Source organism: Eufriesea mexicana, unplaced genomic scaffold (assembly GCF_001483705.2).
Source record: "Eufriesea mexicana isolate 0111107269 unplaced genomic scaffold, ASM148370v2 scaffold794, whole genome shotgun sequence".
NCBI classification, from domain to species: domain Eukaryota; kingdom Metazoa; phylum Arthropoda; class Insecta; order Hymenoptera; family Apidae; genus Eufriesea; species Eufriesea mexicana.
Window position 1 is genome coordinate 1319979 of NW_016908953.1, and position 25979 is coordinate 1345957.

The 25979-nt window shown below is 41.1% G+C and overlaps 1 protein-coding gene across 1 annotated transcript in view; it reads left to right on the top strand.

Moving 5' to 3' along the window:
• ec (ubiquitin specific peptidase echinus) overlaps positions 1–25979 on the top strand; it is a 133592-nt gene that overhangs the window by 89238 nt on the left and 18375 nt on the right. The window contains exons 2-3 of the mRNA XM_017899091.1: positions 1310–1402; positions 23667–23801. Of these exons, the coding sequence (XP_017754580.1) occupies positions 1310–1402; positions 23667–23801 (228 nt within the window). The remainder of the gene's footprint in view (positions 1–1309; positions 1403–23666; positions 23802–25979) is intronic.

Genomic DNA, 25979 nt, shown 5'->3' on the forward strand with positions numbered 1-25979 from the left:
ATTTTGTAAAAATAAATCGTAAACAGGATTAATGATATTCTTTTAGTTACATTATTATAGTAACGTAGTGGATAATTCGATATAAAATTACTTGGTCAGCATTCCTTCCTAGTTCCGTTGTTTGTCGAGGTATCGGTGTATGATTTTGAGGAATACACCGGATGTTTAAGTTGTCAGGCCGGAAAGGCGAAAATAATGTTCCGCTATGCGACAGGACATGACCGCGGAAATTGTGATTTACTTTCCCTCGGAATAATAATGCGCTCACGATACGGTGGGCTACTATAGCGCGTGGTTAGGGGTTCGTTCCACGCACCACGCTGTCGCATTTCCATGCTTCCTCATATTGCGTGCACGCACACTCACTGAGTGCCACTGTTTTTCACTCCTACTACTCGTCCAGCCTTTCCGAAGATTTATTATTAATTATCATACACCGTGACGGGCTTGCGCTGTTGAAGTAATAAATTCGGACTGGGTGGAGCCTTGAAAAATGAATATGGTAAGGAGATAGTAATAGTTCCATCGTGTTGAATATACTATCTTTAAATGGGTTTTGTATTCTTGATACGAAAAATTTTCCAGATATTTCTTTTACCAAATTTTCTTCTTAATTTCGATTAACTAATTGCATACTAAGAGTCGACATGTTAACCCTTTGCACTCGGTGATATTTTCGTTACAGGAAAATAATAATTCGGAGATTTTCTGCCATAAGGTCGACGAAATTTTTAAAACAGTAAATAAGAAATCGTATGTAATTTGAGACGTAGAATTATTTTACTTCGATATTTCATGCATCGTTGGGTAACTATAAATTTGATATATTAATTAACATCCATCTTTAGAATCTGATTAAATGGCGACTGAGAGGCGCCTCTCGAGTGCAAGGGGTTAACCGAGTTATGTATTATAATATCTGTACGTCGTAGTATACCGTGTTTAAGGTACCACAGGTTGCGAACCACTGCGTTGAACTAACAATTTATTATATACTAAACAGAATGACTAAAAAGGCAGGAAATTTAGTAACACTTGAATTTTAGTACGCGACATAAAAATACTGTAAATGGGACGAGAGAACAGTACTTTTATCGATTTGCAGAGAGTTAATTTCGCAAGAGTAGAGAGTAAAATATCTGCGGGAACTGTGAGAACAGATTTTGGTAGTAAATTTTCAGATTTCCGAAGATAGAGCATGCCCGGGATAGCTTGCTGGAAATTTACGATATTTTGTCAGCGTTGCGAGTTTCTCCCGTCCCTGTGCCGGCTTCACGTGTCTGTAAAAATTCATTTTCTCGCGTTTCAGGTGTTATGGCACCTCGACATCTTCCGGCGAAGCTTCAGGGAACTTTCCGGACACGCCTGCATGCGGGAGTCCTGCATCTTCTGCGCCCTCAAGGTAAGCCAGATGAATCTTTTCCCAACGTCGACACGAGAAAAAGAACCGGGAACCTCATTAAGAGCCGACATCACAGGACTTGGTTAAATGCGTTCCTTGAGAATGAACGTGGATAGCAGGTTGTCTCGTCACCGGAGATTATTTACTAAAGCCCGCGATGAAACGGACAAATTGTCCGTGAAAAAAGGAAGATAAAAATGAGAGAAGATCCCGGAACGCTTCTTACTTTCTTCGCTTTTATTTGCAACGGAGCTGCGTTTCGATGCGTGCAAGATTCATGGCGGGAATGCGTGGAATTCGTTCCTGTCGTCGGTTATCTCGTGTCTCTGATTAGACTTTACATTTCAATATGGACGTTAATTGGAGATCGTAAAAATTATCGCGTCTCGCGAATTTTTGCTTCCGAATTAATTTTATTTAAATACGAATTTGATTCTTGGACCCGATTCTATGAATTAAAGAAATGTTTTAATGGGTTATAGCTTTTGATTAAATTTAGTTGGTAATAAAGTAATACTCCACTGATATTCTTCTCTTCGTCTAATAAATAATTAAGACACCCGTAATATGTATAACACATGCATCGATTATAGTATCAAGGTGATTGTTTAACACCCACGGCTGTCAAAAATAACCTTTATTTAATAATTGGTAATTATTTATTCTTATACCCCTAATATCGCGTAAGACTCGTGATTGGATATCGGGTCGAACACGAAAATCACGTGTGAGAGACGTGATTCGTAGATAGAACGTAAACAAAACGCGAGACAAGTGGTTATTTTTCGCAAATCTTTCCTGTCCCACCTGCGTGTTATTCCTCGCCATGTTTGGACGAAATTCCACGCATGATCGTTAATTTTCGTCAATGTCTTTCGGCCGAGACAAGTCGAGATTCGTCAATTACGTGTTATTCTTCGTCGCGTTCGGATGATATGGCTCCGTGTGTGGTCGTGTGACTTTGTTCTTCGATTATGGCACGCATCATCGGAACTGAAATTCTAAGGTAAGGGGTGAAACTGATTCTTTTTAATACGACGATGTTCTATTTTCATCTTCCTACCCTCGTGTCATAAAACAAATCGATATCTCATAAAATGGGAATATAGACAGTTTCGCATAAACTGGAAGGATGAGCTAAGAGGGTTAACAGGGGACCAAGAAAATGTCACGTAAGACCGAAACCGTGTCAACAGACGCGCGATCGTTAAGGGTTAAACGTCCCTCGAATGGAAGCACCGTCTGAAAATTCTGAAAATCGCTCGATCCGTGAATCGATTTAACAGAGACAACGGGTACTCCTAGGCGGGACTCGGTTTCATTAGAAACCGCCTTGACATCTTTACGTATCGATGAGCTCCGATGGCTCGGCAACAAAAGCGGACAGCCTTGAGTGGTTTTCGCGTGCAGCTCGCCGGAGACTGTGTCGCGTCGAGTGATTCCGCTCGTGCGATTCCGTGGCTCCCACGACGATAATGAAAACGCCCCATGAGGGAGGAAACGGGACGCTCGAGATAGAGGTGCATAGGCTGAGGCTCTCGAGAGAGCTCGAGACGAATAAGGATTGCCTTACGGTCGCCGCGTAGCGTGTCCACTTCGTGTTACAGCGCCAATCTCCCGTTGGTAATCTAATCTCGGGTAAAAGAGTACCTCTCGGTTTCATTTGCCCCATGGTGGACCGATGTTTGCGCTGTACAACTGTGCACCATCAAACGTAGCGATTGTTTGAGCAACGAACGAAAGATCTCTCGAAAGAAATCTTCGTGACAGTCGGACGTATCAAGCGAGTCTAGGATTATCTAGGTTTCGAGCGCTCCTAGGGATTCTTCGGGTTCACCTGTTTGCGTGGTTCAACCTGTTTGTCCATTAGTGAAAAGGTGAATATGGTAGTTTGCGTTTTAAATATGAGAACGTGTATTTTAAATACGAAATTGTAAATGAGGTTTAACGCTAAAGTTACCACGGTTAAATGATGACCACGATGAATGGAAAAGAAGTAGAAGCTTTTAAATATGGAAAAAGACTATACCTATGTTGGAATAAAAATTGCGAAGACGAGTGATTAAGATGATAACGTTGATCTCGGAATTTTTAATGAAAATTTGCTAAATTGGTTTAGTGTTAAACTTGAATTTTTCTCGCTTTGCTGCACAATTTCTTAAAGCTTGCAGAGAGAATTTCGGAATAACCAGTCTTCGACGGGTTAAAAACTAAATCCCTTTGATATAACACGGATCAAACTCTGTCCTGCTAATTTTTATATCACGTATTACCAGCGATTCATCTCAGTATCCAAACTGTCCCTCGATATAAATATGAACGGATAAATAAATAAATAACAACACGGTTTCCATAGTTAACGTAATTAACATTTCGTGATATCGTTGAACGCGGAATTTTGAATGAAAGTTTGGTAAACCATGATTTAGACCATGGTAGACTTAGTGTTAAAGGTATCGTTTAGTGGATGGTAGTACTTTAATCTTTCCATTTAATTATTCTCGTTACTCTCTTTGACCTGTATCACATTCCGTGTAGTTCATAGTGAAGGATCTACTTGGGAAGCATTTCTTATACTCAAGGTATGATTACTGCCATTGAATACATAATTTCAGGGTCATTTGCTGTTTCTTGCTCCTCACTGTGACCTACTGTGTCGTAAAATCGTTCGTATCTCTAAAATTTGAGAATTTGCTTAATATTCCGGGTAAAGGGGTGAGAATTTGTCAGATTTGTGAAATAAATCTCTACGATTTTCACGCGATCGGGATTTTCATACACATGCTGTGTATTCAATCGAAGTTCGACAGATGCAGCGATCGTAACGGGCCCCCACACCTTTCTCCTCTGAGAAACACGTTCTCAGGTGTTCGAGGATTGGTCGAGGGAACGGAAAGTGCCCCTCCACGTCGTTGCAGGTTCATTGTAGTAAACGTACAGCGAGTAAGTCTTCTCGGAAAGGTTGGTTTGATGCATGGAACGAGAAACGAAACGGAACGGAACGACGCGACGCGTCCGATGCTGGGACCAGAAGACCGGCCGTGTACGCATTGGATCCTCCCAGGTGTTCTCACGGGGTTAATTAGCAATCTCGCGAGTTAATTGCCGCAGGCAGAGGGTACCGTGTTTCCAGCCAAGTTCGCAGGAACATGTAGGCTAGAGTCTCAGGTTGGCAGCACTTGCCTCGCGTGTTTCTTTGTTGCCAGACTCCTTTCTTCCATCCGTGTGATTTCGTGGCCAGCCTATGGGGTGTAACGCTTCGAGCTTGGCATTTGATGTATTATACAGACTCTTGCTTCTTTTTCGGCCCTTTAAAGATGGGCCAGGGGATTAGGAAGTGGAGGTTAGGGAACAGAAATAGCGAATTGGGAGATGGTGGTCAGGGTCTGGGTAGATGGAGCTGATGTTGATGAAATTTTTGGGATAATTGTTATTCTTCAGCTTCTATTTCATTTCCAAGGACGTTCATTCGATAGAGATTCATGGAACTCGAGATATACCTAACTCTTCGGGATATGGATACACTCGAACCTCGGAGAAAAGCACAATCCTTCGAATTTTCGTATTTGATCACAAGCAAATGGATAAAATATTGCATTCATAGAAGCTTTTGACTTAAACAGGTTCGAATTATCGCGAATCGACTATACCAATAATTGAGGAGTATCTTGGAAGGATTTTCAAAGGATTGCTGAGGAATTCTAGAATTTTTATTTTAAAGAATTTTTGAGATTTGACAACGGGATAGACAGGACGCTAAAATTGTTTAGGTCACGACTATACCAATAATTGAGGAGCATTTTGGAAGGATTTTTAAAGGATTGCTAAGGATTTTAGAATTTTTATTTTAAAGAATTTTTGAGATTTGACAACGGGATAAACAGGACGCTGAAATTGTTTAGGTCACGACTATACCAATAATTGAAGAGCGTTTTGGAAGGATTTTCAAAGGATTGCTGAGGAATTCTAGAATTTTTATTTTAAGGAATTTTTGGGGTTTGACAGGACGCTAAAATTGTTTAGGTCACGACTATACTAATAATTGAGGAGCGTTTTGGAAAGATTTTCAAAGGATTGCTGAGAAATTCTAGAATGTTTATTTTAAAGAATTTTTGAGATTTGACGACGGGATAGACAGGACGCTAAAATTGTTTAAGTCACGACTATACCAATAATTGAGGAGCGTTTTGGAAGGATTTTCAAAGGATTGCTGAGGAATTCTAGAATTTTTATTTTAAAGAATTTTTGGGGTTTGGCAGGACGCTAAAATTTTTTAGGTCACGTGTGATTAAGAAGAAAGGTAGTCCTGTCACGTTATGGAATGCAAGCGTCAAATATGAAAGTTTCTTCCGAGAAGAGGAAGTATCCCCGCATACCAGAGAAGGGGTACGTGTACCATCGAAGAATTCGAGCCGAGAGATAGTTTCAGGTGATTCACCAGAAACGTATTCGAAGGGTCGAAACTCCTTCAGGGTTAAAACGAAACTGGGCGACCCTTTGCTTACCACTCGCGTTGCTTCTTTGACTTTACGACTCCGGGACCTCAGGTACTTTCACCTCACCCCTTTAAAGCGTAAACGTATTGTTGCAATAAACGATTCCTCGAGAATATTAAATCACAGCTTGCCTCTTAGGTATTTTTGCTCGAAACGATTTGCTGTCGTCATCGAGTCGTGGGAGAGCGCGTAGAACGCTGTCTTCCGCTTTATTCTACGCGCTCATCTTTCAGAATCTATGGTGTTATAGTAGGAGAAGCTTCATAAGTTATTTCACGGAATACAATTAATTGGAAAATTGTATTCCAATGGCATAACTCTTAATAAATTTCGTCCACGTTTATTTCTTATTTATATTATTTTTATTATTTCTTATTTATATTATTTTTATTATTTCTTATTTATATTATTTTTATTATTTCTTAGTATTAAAAATAAACCTACTACCAACCAATTCCGGCTTTCAAGATTCTTCTTTCGTCTTATCACTCACTGTTCACTCGACGATTTCTTCATCACAGAAAAATAGTAATTGCCATAAAGTCGAGGATATTTTTAATAAAACGGTAAATAAGAAATCGTATGCAAATTAAAACGTGGAATTATTTTACCTCGACATTCCACGCATCGTTGAGTAATTTCAGATTTGATATATTAATTAACATCTATTTCTTGAACGTGATTAAATGGCGACTGAAAGGCGGCTCTCGATTGCGAAGGGTTAAACAGAGAATTTTGAAAAGTTGCTAAAAATTTAATTTGACATTTTAATTTAATTCGAAACAATTTATACCGCTCCGTGAATCCACGATATCGTCACAGAAATATCTTGGACGACTGAAACGGTGCACAAAAATTTCCAGTAACCATTAATCTCTACCTGAGCAGTGCTGAAACGCATTCCATTTTTATCAGGCAAGTGCAATCGCGATCGCCGTCAAACTCGATGCATCGAGGGCATTATCCTAATGAACTTTTATTATTACACGAGCACGAGCGACCCGTTACATCGATGCTATCTGAGAGACACGCGATTAAGGGCCTAACTTTTCGTACGCAGAATACAGTTACGCGGACAAGGATAATGGCCGGTCATTTGGGCAATTGGCGGGGCCATTATCGCAGACGTTCGTTCTTAGTGTCGACTAGATGAACAGTTATATTCCCCTAGATCCGTACACGTAACACTCCAGTCCATGGAATTTGTTCTCATTTTGCCCGGTGCCAAGAGTACGATTTGCGGTGACGTTGCGGTTGCACCGGTTCGCGAACGCCGAACCTTTGTTTCCGGCCGTCTCGAATGGTTCGCTTGAACTTGCACCTCCTGACGGCGCTGCAAATCCTCCCCGCTGATCTTTTACGTCCAGGAGTTAATCGTTGCACGACGTTACTTTCGTTTTTCTCGATGCTTCAGCGGCCGAGCCACGATCTTCATGGCGTATGGTCAAGTAGTTCTTCCATTTTTATCGACGCTCTGCATCGTCTTCTGTCAGGAAGGACGTAAAATTTTTCAGTTCTCGTTTTGGTGTATGATTTTCTGACGCCTTATGAGGGACAGGTGGGGTCAGCTTTCGAAGAGATTATAGTTGGTACCTTGGAAGTGGATCGTGCGATTATTAATAATAAATTTTGTTGTTTCTCGTAAATTCTTTGGATTGCGGAGCAGATAAGTGGACAGTGGAATGTCACTGGAATCGAAAAATTAAAATTAAAAAATTTGGAAATTTTGCGTGTAATATATTTTTTTAAGATTTAAGCAGTAGGTAAAAATAGGTATTTATTCAATGCTTGGTATAATTAAAATTGTTAATATTAACGGGGTACAGAACTAGCCTGTATGTTATTTCGATACTCAGTGAATCTGAAAATATAAAATCACAAGTTGGCAGTATTTGAAGACATGTCAATTATTTTGCATTCTGCATTTATTTCGTTTCTAGATGATTTGCGACATAATTCTAAATTTTGAAATTAATTTAATAAAATTAATTAAAGTTAATTAATGAATTTAATAAAATTAATTCAAATAATATTAAAATTAATTTGAAATTAATTTCTGAATACCGATCTTCTGAAAAATTATTGTAATATCTTATATTGTCTTCTATATTATCTCAACAAACTTGTTTCCCAATTAATTCTTACTATACAAGTTTATCGATATTCATAGTGAATTTGAAATTAATTTCTGAATACCGATCTTCTGAAAAATTATTGTAATATCTTATATTGTCTTCTATATTATCTCAACAAACTTGTTTCCCAATTAATTCTTACTATACAAGTTTATCGATATTCATAGTGAATTTGAAATTAATTCAATATTTTGAATACCGATCTTCTGAAAAATTGTTATGTTATCTTATATTGTCTTTTATATTATCTGAATAAACTTGTTTCCCAATTAATTCTTACTATACAAGTTTATCGATATTCATATTGAATTTGAAATTAATTCAATATTTTGAATACCGATCTTCTGAAAAATTGTTATGTTATCTTATATTGTCTTTTATATTATCTGAATAAACTTGTTTCCCAATTAATTCTTACTATACAAGTTTATCGATATTCATAGTGAATTTGAAATTAATTCAATATTTTGAATACCGATCTTCTGAAAAATTCTTATATTATTTTATATTGTTTTTATAACATCTGAACAAACTTGTTTCCCAATTAATTCTTACTATATAAGTTTATTGATATTGAATTTGAAATAAATTTCTGAATACTGATTTCTGAAAAATTCTTATATTATTTTATATTGTTTTTATAACATCTGAACAAACTTGTTTCCCAATTAATTCTTACTATACGAGTATACCGATATTGAATTTTCATGTCACGGAAACTTTATCGTAAGTCGCGACGTTACGAGAAGATTAATGAAAGTATTATCTCCTTTTGTGTGTTAATTTGACAATCAATCTCGTGGGTGCAGGTTCGTCTTCCGTAAACAAGTAAGCTCGTTTCGATGTTCTAAGCCTGTGTGTCGCAATAAGAGGCTACTTATCCAGTGGCATTCACTTCTCGTTATTATTTAATAACCGCGAGTCGTGGGCGCTTGCGCGCGTAATTCAAGTAGTCGTTGAAAACGCGTAGGTTGCGTAGTATTTCCTTCTTCCTAAACAAAATGGCATACTAAACGAAGTCTCCGCACGAAACGCTTGTTGCATGAATATTTAAATAGAAGCGATCCTGCCTACGCCTCGAGTCCCGACGTTCGTCGCGATCATCACCGGAAACCACGCACGGTTTTATTGGTTTTTGGAGACTTTCTCGATGACGAATTCGTGGACAGTATGTTTCTCTTATTCACGACGAAAATTCACCGTTGCAGACGCTGGAGTAGGTTTTTGTTTAGAGCGTAGAAGCGAACTTCAGGTTTTCTCCAGGAAACGAAGTTAAGAAAGTAACTGGAAATTCGAACACTTTCCATAAATTTTTATATATTCGAAGAGGGAAAAGTGGGAGAATTGTCTTAGCAACTGATTATCTGCAGAGTAATTTCATTTTCTGAGAATGTTACACGGTATTTTTTTATTATTTTTACGTTCTCTACCTTTTTTAAGAATTTATTAAGAATTTATAGAATCAAAGTTCGAAGCATTCAAAGATTCAAAGGCTCAGTGGTCCAAGGATTCAGAGAATTGAAAATTTAAAGGCTCAAAGTTTAAAAGATTCATGGATTCAAACATTCAAAGACTCGCAGGTTCAAGGATTCAAAGAATCAAAAGCTTAAGGGTCCAAAGTTTGAACGGTTTAAAGATTCGAAGATCGGGAAACTCAGAGGTTCAAGAATTCAACGAATTACAAATTTGAGGGCTCGAAGTTTGAAACATTCAAAGATTTAAAGACTCAGAGGTCCCAAGGATTCAGAGAATTGAAAATTTAAACGCTCAAAGTTTAAAACATTCGAGGATTCAAAGATTTAAATATTCGAAGGTTCAATGATTCAAAGAATCAAAAGCTTAAGGGCTCGAAGTTTGAACGATTTAAAGATTCGAAGATCGGAAAACTCAGAAGTTCAAGAATTCAACGAATTACAAATTTGAGGGCTCGAAGTTTGAAACATTTAAAGATTTAAAGACTCAGAGGTACCAAAGATTCAAAGAGTAAAAAATTTAAAGGCTCCAAGTTTAAAAGATTCGTGGATTCAAAGAATCAAATGCTTAAAGACTCAAAGTTTCAACGATTTAAAGACTCAAAGATCAGGAGATTGAAGGATTCAAGAAATTCGAAGCTTAAGGACTCAAAATTTGAACTATTTAAAGATTCAAAGATCAGGAGATTCAGAGGTTCAAGGATTCTTTGATGAATTAAAAATTTGAAGATTCAAAGATTGAAAAATAAAAAAATAAAATTGATATACCCCTGAATGGAGGAGCAGTGGCAGAATAGGGCCTCCATGATGGGACGCGATTTGGTCAGGTATATTCAACCATAGCTGTGACCACTTTTTCCGTCCACTATGCTTTTTCGTCTCGGATCTCTCGTAGGCCTCGGTTGCCTCCTTTGTGTGTTGGTGACACAGGACCCAATCGTATCTCGTACATCGGGGCCTGGATATGTAGAACTGGCTTTGTCCCAGTGCTCGTAGTACGGGCCTCTCGTATTCTCGTACGATTCACGTACACCTTCACGACCACACGGAACCGTTCCTCGTGACTGGCGTAGTTCTACGAGAGGAGCGGTGGACCTCAGGGACGTAGAGAGTAATTTCAACGCGTGGTCGTGCAGAAGCTGGAGCTGCATTCGCCTTCATGCAAATAAACCGCTGACCCAACGGTGCGAGTCGTCTCCTTTTTTCCCCGGCCTGCTCGCTTATATGGTTATCTAGAACTAAACGCGACATCAAATTTGCATAAATGTTACAAGCAGACTGTCGAGATTTTCTTAAACACGTAGTAATTGTAGATCCCAGTCCTTCGATACTTGCTTCGTTCCTTCTTACGCCAGAGAAATTACGAACCTTTCGGTCAATAATGTTGCAATTTATAGTTTCCACGCAATTCCATGGACGTGTGAGTACTACCTGTGTAATCGTGGTAATCATAAGTCTTATAGAGGAATTTCTCTGTTCTTCAACTGGAATTATAGATCGTTACGCCATTTTTATCCACTGTACGAGACATACGATAACTCGTTCGAGAAACATAGGGGTAAACAAATTTAAATAATAAAATTCTAGGATAGATCCTGTGTCATTGGAAATAGGTATATGCTTGAAGGGCCTGTAAAATAGATACATAACTGCCCAGTCGAAGTTATTTGTTCTTAGCACGCATGAGTTACGCACGATAGATAAGAAATTGTGCCAGCGTGCTTTATGTGCGTTGATAAGGCTGCCTCGGTGATTAGAACTTTCTCCAATGATGTAATTCTTGGATTTAATCCAGATATCCGCAGTGTCGCATATTCGTCAGGAATCGCCCCGTGTCGTTCGCTTAATAACAAAATAATAAACTCGTGGTAGATTTCATAGGAAAATCCGAATTTTTCAACGCTTTCTATTCACCGACACTTGTAAATATCGAAAGTAAACGTGGAAATTTACTCTCGTTGTTTCCCATTGTTTCTGAAATTTGGGTTGGCTCTGTCCACGTTTTAGGACTCATCCTCTAATTCAACCTTCCGACCTGCACCTGCTCCCCGAACCCCTGTCCGAACGCTTTTTCTGGCCCTCGACGTTCGTTCGAATACAGGTTGCTATAGAAACTCCTTACGAATTTATGCTTCTCGCGAAACACAATTTCTTTTTCCTTCCAAAGAGTCGATTGAAAATTTCAATAGGTAGAAACGAGAATAACTACATCATAAATAACTTCATACTCAATGCACAAACTCCAAAACGAAAATAAATTCAGCTCCCTGTACTCTATCCAACCCTGCTATTTTCTGTAACAAATTATACGAATATTCTCTTTAAAATGATACAAAGAAATTACGCAAGCCCAAAATTTTCCGAATATATACACCTGTGTTGATATTGAAATACCTAGATTAATTTTTCAATAATTCACAAATTTCTTAATATCGGCTAAGAATGACGACATCATAAATAACTTCATACTCAATGCACAAACTCAAAAACGAAAATAAATTCAGCTCCCTGTACTCTATCCAACCCTGTTATTTTCTGCAACAAATTATACGAATATTCTCTTTAAAGTGATACAAAGAAATTACGCAAGCTCAAAATTTCCCGAATATATACACCTATGTTGATATTAAAATACCTAGATTAATTTTTCAAAAATTCACAAATTTCTTAATATCGGCTAAGAATTCAAAAGAATTGAAAATTTTTCTTTAGAAAGATAAACGCGTTGGTGGAAGTCTGTAAAGAAATGAGGAGAGTGGCGAAAAGAGGCCACGGAAGAGCCCCGGGAATACAGCCCTGGCAACCAAAGATTCAAAGAGTAAAAAATTTAAAGGCTCCAAGTTTAAAAGATTCGTGGATTCAAAGAATCAAATGCTTAAAGACTCAAAGTTTCAACGATTTAAAGACTCAAAGATCAGGAGATTGAAGGATTCAAGAAATTCGAAGCTTAAGGACTCAAAATTTGAACTATTTAAAGATTCAAAGATCAGGAGATTCAGAGGTTCAAGGATTCTTTGATGAATTAAAAATTTGAAGATTCAAAGATTGAAAAATAAAAAAATAAAATTGATATACCCCTGAATGGAGGAGCAGTGGCAGAATAGGGCCTCCATGATGGGACGCGATTTGGTCAGGTATATTCAACCATAGCTGTGACCACTTTTTCCGTCCACTATGCTTTTTCGTCTCGGATCTCTCGTAGGCCTCGGTTGCCTCCTTTGTGTGTTGGTGACACAGGACCCAATCGTATCTCGTACATCGGGGCCTGGATATGTAGAACTGGCTTTGTCCCAGTGCTCGTAGTACGGGCCTCTCGTATTCTCGTACGATTCACGTACACCTTCACGACCACACGGAACCGTTCCTCGTGACTGGCGTAGTTCTACGAGAGGAGCGGTGGACCTCAGGGACGTAGAGAGTAATTTCAACGCGTGGTCGTGCAGAAGCTGGAGCTGCATTCGCCTTCATGCAAATAAACCGCTGACCCAACGGTGCGAGTCGTCTCCTTTTTTCCCCGGCCTGCTCGCTTATATGGTTATCTAGAACTAAACGCGACATCAAATTTGCATAAATGTTACAAGCAGACTGTCGAGATTTTCTTAAACACGTAGTAATTGTAGATCCCAGTCCTTCGATACTTGCTTCGTTCCTTCTTACGCCAGAGAAATTACGAACCTTTCGGTCAATAATGTTGCAATTTATAGTTTCCACGCAATTCCATGGACGTGTGAGTACTACCTGTGTAATCGTGGTAATCATAAGTCTTATAGAGGAATTTCTCTGTTCTTCAACTGGAATTATAGATCGTTACGCCATTTTTATCCACTGTACGAGACATACGATAACTCGTTCGAGAAACATAGGGGTAAACAAATTTAAATAATAAAATTCTAGGATAGATCCTGTGTCATTGGAAATAGGTATATGCTTGAAGGGCCTGTAAAATAGATACATAACTGCCCAGTCGAAGTTATTTGTTCTTAGCACGCATGAGTTACGCACGATAGATAAGAAATTGTGCCAGCGTGCTTTATGTGCGTTGATAAGGCTGCCTCGGTGATTAGAACTTTCTCCAATGATGTAATTCTTGGATTTAATCCAGATATCCGCAGTGTCGCATATTCGTCAGGAATCGCCCCGTGTCGTTCGCTTAATAACAAAATAATAAACTCGTGGTAGATTTCATAGGAAAATCCGAATTTTTCAACGCTTTCTATTCACCGACACTTGTAAATATCGAAAGTAAACGTGGAAATTTACTCTCGTTGTTTCCCATTGTTTCTGAAATTTGGGTTGGCTCTGTCCACGTTTTAGGACTCATCCTCTAATTCAACCTTCCGACCTGCACCTGCTCCCCGAACCCCTGTCCGAACGCTTTTTCTGGCCCTCGACGTTCGTTCGAATACAGGTTGCTATAGAAACTCCTTACGAATTTATGCTTCTCGCGAAACACAATTTCTTTTTCCTTCCAAAGAGTCGATTGAAAATTTCAATAGGTAGAAACGAGAATAACTACATCATAAATAACTTCATACTCAATGCACAAACTCCAAAACGAAAATAAATTCAGCTCCCTGTACTCTATCCAACCCTGCTATTTTCTGTAACAAATTATACGAATATTCTCTTTAAAATGATACAAAGAAATTACGCAAGCCCAAAATTTTCCGAATATATACACCTGTGTTGATATTGAAATACCTAGATTAATTTTTCAATAATTCACAAATTTCTTAATATCGGCTAAGAATGACGACATCATAAATAACTTCATACTCAATGCACAAACTCAAAAACGAAAATAAATTCAGCTCCCTGTACTCTATCCAACCCTGTTATTTTCTGCAACAAATTATACGAATATTCTCTTTAAAGTGATACAAAGAAATTACGCAAGCTCAAAATTTCCCGAATATATACACCTATGTTGATATTAAAATACCTAGATTAATTTTTCAAAAATTCACAAATTTCTTAATATCGGCTAAGAATTCAAAAGAATTGAAAATTTTTCTTTAGAAAGATAAACGCGTTGGTGGAAGTCTGTAAAGAAATGAGGAGAGTGGCGAAAAGAGGCCACGGAAGAGCCCCGGGAATACAGCCCTGGCTGGGCCGTCGGTCGGCCAGGTTGGTGAACGTAGGACAGCTAACCAGGTGACGTCATTGGCTTCTCGGATCTATGTAGGGCCCGCGGCGGCGGTAGGGGAAAGAAGAGGGGCCTACGTGGCGAGAAAGAAGAGGAAGCGAGATAGAGCGAAGGGTGGGGGTCGTTCTCCAGCACAGTACGAGCCGCTGCTTTCAGGTACGAGCGCACGGCGCCGCGTGCAGGTAGTCTCGTGTTCGTTCTCCACGTTCCTCGACGCGATCGCACCTTTCCGCCCGGTTCCCTACGAGTCTCCGATTTTCAACCCTCGCTCGAGCAACTCACCCCCGGTGTGCTCGAACCGTGAAACGAGCAAGAGGGTCGCAACGACCAACGTCGATATCGCGAGCTCAGTCGATCCCTGATGGACTGTGAAAGCGTTGGAAGGTTTCCGTGGCTGAGGATCGATCAGGAAATGGTAGAAGTGGATGTTGTTGCGTCCTTTTTTGCGCTAACGAGGAAGATGCTCAGCGAAGGCTGATGAGGAAACGAGTTACCGTTGATCGCGACTCGAGTACGTCCATGTGAGCCAGCTTGGTGGGTGCACCAGTGATCTTTCGGTGGCTGGGCCAGAGCGAAGGAACACGGCAGATTCCTTGGTCCAGCAGTTCGAGAAGTCTAGAGTGCATCTCGGTTGTTTCGAGCGAGACTGATACAGTGGAGTGGACAGGAGAGATAGGGCTAGATCTTGGGATCTTCGCGAAGTCTCACGAGTTTCGTAAAGCTGTTTCACCTGTGTAGTTAGGGTACAGTGAGATGCACACGAGTGCCGGGTGCTGGGAGAACTGGCTGTCTCTTAGTCTAGTTTCTAACCAGGACTTCAGTATTCGGTCTGAGACGACCATGATCGGACTGAGAGCTCGAGATTAACCGAGAGTTCGTTGAATCGGCGAGTGTCGAGTGTGGAAGATCGAGACCTACTGTCGGGAATTTTAAGGAAACCGTGTCGGCCAAGTGTCGGAGCACGTGGCACGCTGAAGTGGAACGAACGCGTCGAGGGAGAGATGCAACGAGTCGTTAATGCCCGGAAGAGAGGTTTCCTACCGATTCAGGAAGAATATTCGAAACACTTCCTCGTTATAACGAACCCGATATCTCAGGATTTGCTACATTCAATAAAAGATACGGGCTCGAAACAATTAAGCAACATATAATTTTGCACCGGGAAAGCGTTTATCGGGAGATCTAGCTGCGCACCCTCTAGGAATATTTATCAGCGTTCCCAGCGTCGTCGGCGATAGGGGAAAAGAGCCTCGCGCTGTTTATTCAGACTGTGAAAGACCACTGGCTCGTAGATCGAAGCGGTGACTTCACTTGCCAAACGAGTTTATGTTTTTAATCGAGTCTACGACTCGTCTGGCAACGGGTTCTCCCTGGTACATCCGGCATGCAATTGCTGGATACGAATCCTTGGGTATTCGCGGAGGATCATCTGCCGGGGCCTCTTTCAGGACGTGGCCACCTGTTTCCCGTCCATAGACGCGTTCCTTCCTCGCCTTTCCTTCCGTGAAAGTTACGAGACTCGCGTCATTGAACCTACATCGTTATCATCGTCGATCCTCCGTCTTTCTTTCACCCACAGCTCCAAATCCGATAAATCAACGGATAAATTCGCTCGATTAATGAAATCAATCCAAAAAATGTTCCTCTGTTATCGAGCTTGATTGAATTCATTTTACAACTTCCCGGTGTGGTTTGCCAGATAAGATCTGGGCCATTTTGAAGCAACATTTGAAGGGAAACACAGAGTAAATAGAAGGAATTACGGAGCGTTATCAGAGAAAAAAGGGCGGATCGACGAGGAACACAAAGGGAAGAAAGGGTGCCGAGTGGCAAGTGCAGCGCGAGGATTGAGCGGGCTAACGAATCGTGTAGACACTGCAAACAGAACTATCTCTCAGCGAGAGGATCAGAGAGAGCCAGGCAGAGCGAGAATTTGTATTTGCTCGGGACCAGTCGCGGAGACATGACGCTCGGCTCCAACGTCCTTCTTATCTCCATTTCCAAACGCGATTTCCCGTTTCCCTGTGTTTTCTCGGCTCTGCGGTCTCTTGTGCTTCAACCTTGTCAACCTAGCAAGCCCGAAAACACCTCGTGAATTGCGTAGAAATTTCGGAATATTAATCGCTTCCTGGATCCTATCTGATCGACGATGCTCGCGAAGAATAACCTTGGAGGAATTGCAGAGTGCGAGAAAGAGGACGGTTTTTCATGCTGAGTATCTCGGGAGGAATCATGTGACTAGCCCGTGCGCGGAAAGTAGCAGAACTCGCGGAAGAAAATGTTATTAATTTCAAAGGACTCGTGAAAGGACTCGCAAGCGAGGCTATCAGTGGAGTGTCATTGAGTCAAGGATGGAACGAGCGGAGTCGAAAGGATCTCGAGAAGTGACGTCGAAATGAAGAGAGGAGGCTAGCCAGTTCCTGCGGCAGAGAGATATCGCGGAAGAAAATGTTGAAGTGGATAAAAGTTCGTCAGGACGCGTCGGCGACGCCGACGCCGCTCGATCACGAGAAGAAGGACGAGGTGGTGGCAAAGGTCGAAGTTGAAGAAGCGACGCGGGAAGAGGAGGAGGACAGTGGCATGGAAAGAGAGGACACTCCGTCCAACATCGAGCTGAACGATCTACGAAAAGTATGCTACGATAAATCCAATATCCAATGTAGATAATGTAACCGCCATTTTCTTGAACGATTACGCGGATGGCTTGGTCGTCTTATTCGCGGAAAAACTCGCTTTTATTTTCGCGCGGCTAAAGATCGCGTTATGCAAATTTGCCAATACTCTCTTTTATATAGAAACATGCAAATTTCGAAACTTCGATCCTCTAGTATCCTCTTGGTTTATTAACTCGTCCGATTATTATCTTCGCGGTAAGTGCTTGGAAAATATTATCTGGTAGCCTGGATTTGCCTGATTCTTTTTCTCAGCGCTGGAAAAAAGTTAATGGACCTGTCTTTTTTCCCTAGAACGTCACTGGCGTTCTTTAAAACGCATTAAGGCTGGCCAGATAAGAATTAGTGGTACTGTGCGCGAAAGCATTTGAAGCAGTACACATGGCCCCTCTTTAAAACGTCATTAGTGCTCGATTTCTTGCGCTGCGTACACCCCGACAGATTTCCCGTACCTATCTCCTTTCATCGCGTTTCAACTTGACAATTAGGCATTTCTCAAGTACGAGGCTCCCAACAATTTTTCCGAAACTAACCCTTTGACTACTGTGCGCGCCTAAAGGCACTTAGAAATCTTGAGCTTGTAGGCATCTAAAGGCGGTCTAAAGTTTTGTTCGCTGCTAAATTTTAACCATTTAATGCAGAATGCAAAGAAATAAACAATGTTGTTTTAATATAGTGGAATATAATGTTTTGATTATTATTTAAATATACAATAATTTCTCAGAAATGCACACCTAACGAAAAATTTCACCGTTCTCAGTGTACAACGCAAATGTACTCAAATTCCTACCGTATGGTACGTTTGGTGTGATTTAAACTCTGTCGTAGTCAGAGGGTTACTAAACCAACGAAATAATTCTCAAAAACATCCGTAAATTTAGATAAAGGTTCCTCAAAATTCCTCCTCTATTATGTTTCTCAGCATCCTATTACCGTCGTTATATAACGATTCCTTTCGAATAACATTGGAAGCAGTTTCTAATTATCTCCCAGACTATTAATCACGATTAGGGGAATTTTCAAGTTAGCAGAAATTGCGGCAAATGGCGTGGACGCAGTTCCTGCGAATCGATCTCCGATCACTCGGCGAGGCGGTATGATAAATCTTACATTAGAGCAGGGTCGCTTTCATTCATCGATTTCACTGGCGCGGCAATGTAGTTTCAGCGAGCTGGCTGGTTTTTCGATACCAGGCTAACCTGCTTCCAACAGGTGCGACATCCTCGTCCATGCACGTGGATGTTCAGCCAGGCTATCGCCGGCTTTATATCGGACAGTAAGCAGAGCCGTGCCACATCTGTCGCTGCCATCGCTGTCTTCCTCTCGCGGCACTCGATACTCCTCGAACGACTTTCGATGAAAAATTTCACCCAGCCATTTGCGGTTCTTTCGGTTCCATAGCGCGTGCCTTGATTTTTCCTTCACGAACGGCAACGACAGTCCGCGACTGCTTTCTCTCATCCGGCAGCTTTTGTCGTGGATCTTGGGTTCCGGTTTTCGACTCGAACCTTTTTCACTTCCTCCTAATTTAATCGATTTAATCGAGTTTGTAGATAGGGGGGAAATAGCAGAGTAATTTTAGCAATTAGTCGATTTATTTGTGATTGGGCACAAGTAATTAAATAATTAGCTTTAAATTTATTCGCAGAGTCGAATTTTAAGTTGCTGCAAAGAAAATGGCGGAATGGAATCGTAATTAAATAATTGTCGAATTTTAAATTCGTGAAAATAATGGTATAACACGGTGCTTGGGCTTTTATTTCCACATCTCCGAGTTGAACTGCTTGGAGAACTATTTATGGCAAGAAGTTAAATATAAAATTAAAGCTGGTTTCCGATTCTAACAAATTTTGCAAATTCGAACGATTCTACGAACCTCGACCAATTTTTGTCAGCGTCCATTTTTGAGTGAGTCTATAGAGAGAAGTCTCCTATCTATAATAATCCCCTGTAAATTAACACAGGATTTTTTTTCTCTGTTATATCCGACATCTTTGCGAACAATTTAGAAAATGATTCTACGAACCTCGGAAAATTTTTGTCAGCGTCCATTTACGAGTGAAACTGCAGAGGGAAGTTTCCTCTCTGCAACGATCCTTTCATAATTAACACAAGACTTTTTTCTCTGTTTTATTCGACATCTTTGCGAACAATTTAGAAAATATAATACGGTACAATAGGGGTGGTCCGCAAAGTAGGGTGGTTCTGACAATTAAAAAAATCAGATGAAAATTTCCTGCATGAACATTCCAGTTTTTATTAAACCTCCGACGCAGCATAGCAAAGGTACAATTTAATATTCCTGGGACGATCTTCCGGGGAAAAATATTCGACTGCATACCCGATAACGAGAATTCTTGGCGACAGCGAGCATCATCGACTATCGCTCCTCGTAATCGATCTATCGATCAAGACAGCGACCCTGCGAGTAAGTAATTCACTCCTGCGCTTAAAGAACCGTTGCACACTTACGTGGCATAGTTCACCGAGTGTTTTTTCTCCTTCGTTAACATTTTTCTCGTCGCTGCGTCTCGAAATGCTGCGCGCGTTGAGCAAGCAGCCCGAAGCGGTGCGTGCTGCCAACTTTCTACGTGTGACTACCGATCGTTCGAGAATTAGTTGCGAAACGAACCCGTTCGCAGTAGTCTCTCGCGGGATCGCCATTTAATCGCGATACTTTTGCACAATCCATGGAAGAAGGCATCTCTTGGAAATGGGTCGATCGAGCGAAATTGGCAACCGGTGGCTTCTCCGCGATCGAGCACGATCCGCAGTCTGACTGCGGAATCTTTCGCAATCGTTCTGGCTAGTTCCTTCATTCATAACGAGGCGATGCGCTGATTAGGGAAAAAGTGCTCGAGTAGGGAAAAGAAACGGGGTTCTGGCAGCGATCGCTTAAACGGAGGATTTCGTTCGGGCTACCGGTCCGATTTACATACCACGGATTTGCATACGTTTACGTAACGGGAAATTGAGAGTGCGTGGGCGTCGTGAGTTTCCTTTTGCATTCGCAAGCCATTCGGGGCTTGATCCGCGCCAGAGCAACCTGGTGGCGCGCTTTCGTTGCCTCTGTGTTTGCTCATGATACTCGTGTCGTGTCTTGTCGGTGAACTAGTGACATTTGCTTCCCTTCCATAAATCCCCTATGGATCTATTAGCGATATGTGTATTATCCAGCATACAATGATTATGTTTGAGCTGAATATATAATAGATATACTATATGGCTTGATTAGTGCCATTTACTGTGCGATTTTTAGCCATTAGTACACGTTGCAGTGCAAATTATTGGCATTACATTTAATAGCGAATTTAGTGTTCTTTTTAAATTATTTATTTTATTCACATCTTTTATGGGAGTTTTAATAGTATGCATATCGTTGTGTTTGTTCGAGTTACCATTTCGTTTGAATAAAATACTCGTACGACTTAACTAGTGACTTGGGGATTTTTTGGGGAATAGTGTGGTGCTAGGTGATGCAGCGCGCCGACGTGACTGATATTTGAATATTATGTTTTCCCGTGTGACAAAACTCGGTTTTCCACGAAGCGTTCATATGTATAATTCATTGCAAGGAGTATTAGAATTTTTGCGAGTATAATACGGTACGTACGGTATAGTACACTTGTCGTTTCGTATGCGCCTCTGAAAAATGTATTTAAATAGTAAGAAAAGAATCTTCCGTTCCGCTGTTAATTTCGTGCGGTATCAGGGAAATACGCTCGAGGGAAATTTTGTTAGAATAATTAATCGATACAGCGTGTTGGCTAATTGGATACGGTTGATTGGTGTTTACAAATGTATCTTAACGTTGTATGAAAACGAGCTCCGGGGAGGAAAGGAAGGTGAGAAGTACCTGTCGCCGAAACGGAGCTACTTTAATATGGAAATTTGGGGTTCGCATTTCATGAATAATAATAAATGACGCGAAGGAACCAGTCTTTTATATGACAGCCAAAAGACGGAAAATTTATTTCTTTGACAAGGCCTATTTTATCCGCGTACAATTTATCCCCGCTTCCCGTAAAAAATTACTTGAAATTCGAACGATTAAATATTATTTTCTACCCGCGATTCTTATTAGAGATACATTGCACCGGTTAATAAATGGACGTTAAAAAATTACACGAAATTCAAGCGAGCCGGCATTAACATCGCGCTAATTTCAATTATTTACCATAAATTCGCCATTACCGTGTGCGTAGCCAAACAGACATAAATCCTTGCCGATTATTTCGTTTCTTCAAACTTGCAACGCGATATTACGACCGGGCAAAATGTCCCGGACGACCTGAGAATAATGATTTCCACGAAATTTCCTATCCGGAATCGAATTATAAATTTCGTAAATAACGCTTGCTTGCGCAATGTTGCCTGGATTTTTCTGACATTTACGCCGTAATTGTTATCCGTTGCTCCGGGATAAGAGTTTCATACGATGTTACGCAATATTCCTTCATGCCTCGTGGTGCATCTTGTGCATCGGTAACGCGATACATGTGTCCTACAAACAGAGATATTTACACAGTCTTCGCGACACGTGCAGGCTCCGCGCTGCTCCTCGTGTCCTATTCCGTTCACGAAGCAACTGCCTGTTGCCTGAAACGCCCTTATTCATCAGAACGCTTTATCGTTTAACGCCGTGTCACCAGAGGATTGAATACTCCACTTAATACCAGTCAAACTCGTTTATCGTTGTAATATTCTTACACGTTCGGAATGCTCGCGCGGAGGAAAATATTTGTTGGCTCGATCAAATTAATTCGCGTCCGACTGAAATCGAGGACGATAAAATAAAGAGTTTCGCGTTAAAAGACACTTCGTTGCGATGGGACTACGATATTATTACAAATTATCGCTGCGTGGATTTACTCAGGTGCACCGGCTCCTCTCGCTAATTATTCTGTTTACGCTTTTCACTCATCCCTGCAGGTCTATCGCCAACTTCCATTCCCCATGTCCAAGCACACCGAATTTAATTACCTTTAACATTCGCATTGCAGTTAATCAACAACGCGCAGTAATGAAATACGAAAATTCTGGTGTAACAATAAGCGTATAATTCATTCGTCCCTGCGATATTAAATTATTCAAAAAATATGAGTTAAATTGCGAATATATCCGATCGATTAATCATTTCCAATTTATGTTACGATAAATATCCAATTTTGTATTATGAATAAAAATACGGAAAAGTGCGGAATATCCATTGCAATACCAATCGTATGTAATCTGCATTTTAACGCTAGAATTACCGATCTTTAATGGGCACCTAACTATAAGTTGCACAGATTATAGTAATTTCAGCGGTACGATGAATACGAGTGAATATATCGATTACAGTTCTTTCTTAATATGAGTCGATACCAATTTTATTCTTAACCCCTTGACTGCGGCAGACTTTGACACGCAGTGGCCATACCATACGGCAGGAATTAAGTTACGATGAACGCCATTTTTGTGGAAACAAGCGCCCTCCGTGTCAGAAAGCCAAACTACGCCGAGCGCCTATAGTCGGCCTCTGTGTCACAAACGCAAAATTTCTAAGCGGCCTATAAGCGCTCTCCGTATCACAAACGCAAAATTTCTAAGCGCCTATGAGCGTCCTCCGTGTCAAAAACGTAAAATTTCTAAGCACCTATGGACACCCTCCGTGTCACAAACGCAAAATTTCTAAGCGCCCACAGTAGCCAAGGGGTTAAAGCAGGTGTATATGTTCGGTGATTGCAAAAAGAAAAATTCTGGGACCAGTCATTTTCACTGGTTTGATAGTTCCAATGTTAACCATCGACTTCTATTGACTCCATCACGCACCAAATACATATATACATCTTCGTATCACCTAATTACGGTATAATAATTTCATCAACCGTACCTAATCATCATCTTTTACATTCAACGTTGACATGCGCGTCAAAATTGCCTCAGCCTCTTCAAACCGATCCAACCCCTCCTCTCCCAAGCTCTCCTCTCGCACACCTTGCCAATGCTGAACAGCAATAAAGTGCCTCTTACCTTGAGCCACTTCGACAGCCGACCACAAAAAGCTACCCCGTGCGCGCAATTAGCCGTAAAACAATTCTTTTCAAACACACAATAGCAAGTTGCACGCGTTCGGCCATACGTCTCGTTAACTCGTGCCCCGTAATATCATAGCGAAAGGTCTGGGCAATATAATGCAGACAGACACTGGAGAGACGCAATTAATCACTGAACGCGTTAAACAATTCCTCGAGCGTGTTTCTCGGCCACAAAAGCAGCCGCCATTCGCCACCTCTCCTCGATCCACCCCCGTGTTTTCAGATGCGAGGCATTAAAATGTTCGTCACCTTGTCTGTTGCAGGACCTGTTCTCGCAGCTGCAGTTTTCGCAAGAGAGCGCGCTGCCGCCCGACACGCTGCGCCGCGCTCTGGCCGAGAGCTTTCTCGATCAGCAAAGGTTCCAGCTCGGATTCATGGACGACGCTGCGGAATGTTTCGTAAGTGACGATTACCCAGTTTCCTTTGGCCTGTTACGCGTCTCAAGACAAGTCTGGCTTCGCGAAATTGCACGCTTCCAAGATCGATGGAACGAGTCTTGATCTCGATTTCGGTACGGACACTTCGATACAGATGCGTGATCTTAACCCAGTTTGGCTGTGGTTTATTTCTACAGAGTATACGGAGTCCGTCGAGTCGGAATTTCCTGGGAAAATTGTTGACTAGAATGTGGGAAGATTGGGTGAATTTGTCTCGTGAGAAATGGGGTGTGTAATTAGGGATTGGAGTGAAGGTATGAAGGTATGAAGGTACAGCTTCGGTTAGGTTCAAGATGTTAGAATTAGAACTAGAGTAGCTGTTGGGATCATGGGTAAAAAGAAATAACTATCGTTCTTTATAATTATCTTTATTCTATTCTCAGGAAGGTATATCTTCTGTATTCTAATTGTAAACTATAGTGATGACAAAGGATATGCAGTTGCAGCTCATCCTGGTCCCCTAATTCTTATCTGCAGACCTCTTCGAAATATAGTTCAAAGACATGTCTATTTCTCCTAAGAGATTGATTTTTGTAGTTATGTTAAGACGTGTCTTATTTTCAACACTGTGGATCTAAATTAGGAAGCATAATTTTGCATAAACGTAATATAACATCGCGATTATTCCTTTTCTAGCTCTAGAACAGGGTTTCTCGAATCGATATGGTAGGTTAAAAAATTTAGACTTCATGTTGAACTTTTTCATTAAAAAGATTGAAGGATTTGGAAGGGGTTAACCCTTCGCAGACGGAACAGTGAGTTAAAGCAAGTTAAGTAGTTATCCGGACCATGGTGTCGTCGAGTTGCTGCCACGATAGGCATTTCAAATTGCCAGTGCATATTTCTGTTTAGTCGCTATTGTCATTAATAGCCCTCAAAAATATCAAATTCTAGACATATGTGGCCATAGCCATGCGTTTACGTGAGACACAAATATGGGTCTTTCGGCTCTATCAGTTGTTTTCGCTAAACGCGTATATACTGCCGTAATCTGCAAAGGGTTAACGTCTCCGGAGTTTCTGATACCATTTCCTTTGTCCGAGGCTAAGTCCGTTCTTACGTGCAAGAGGAAGAATAGTTTTATAGGCTGAGTTATCGTGGCGTAACGGTGTTGCAAGGTACAGCATGCCTAGCATAATTTCAAGTATCAATCTCAAATAGAATACATTGGATTTACTCTGCCATATAACCTCGTCGATATCGACACGTAGAAACCACCATACTCCCACGAAATACTCGCATCCTCTCAAATAAAACTCCTCCATGAACGGTAAATTTTCCCAAACACCAAAACCACGTGGGATCTTTCAAAATTACGTCCAAACATAGAACCTTTGCCTCTTGCTACACTCCATGAGAACAACCGCGATAACCAAACTCGTCAGTCAGAACTGACCCCGCGTACCATTTCACCCGTTGTTTTTGCCCATTCATAAGACCGATTAGCCATTACTCGCAAACGCGAAAGCTGGCAGGGCACATTAATCGCGGAGTTTCGACATTCACGCCGGCGTGTCGCGATTTCCTTGGATTTTCCAGGCGGTTTACGACGCTGAATATTCCATCGCGAAAACCAGTTCTTCCTCTACGTTGCTCCCCCGTGCGCGACGGGTATGCACACAGTGGCCGAGTATCGCGTATTGCCGTAACCTGGCGTGTACGTAGGTGAGTCTAAGCAAATACAGAGCGGCGGGTGTTCACTTTCTCGTTTACACCGGAGTCACGTTTAGCCGGCTGCCGTTTGTACGCGTGTGTGTCGACATCGGTTGGCTGGTTAAAATGAATGTAACGTTGCGAATGCAAGTCTCGCGGGGTATAATGAACGTAAGGACACTGGCGACGATGTTGTCCTGCTATCTGGAGCGTTCCAGGGCACGCTGATTGGATTACGCTACGCGGTTCGCGGTAATTAACTGACTCGATCGTGACACTGACGATTTTGGATCGCTAGCCTTGGAATATTCTCACGATCGCCGGCCACCGTTTTAGCCATGTTCCATAGGATTGGAAAGAGATTACTGTGGCAGGGGTATAGCTTATGGGTATGTTGCAGGGTTTAGTTATAGCCTGGTTACGAATTATAGTCGTAACGAGCTGAATATCGTGGGAGAAACTTGGTGGAATAGGGGTAGAAGAGCG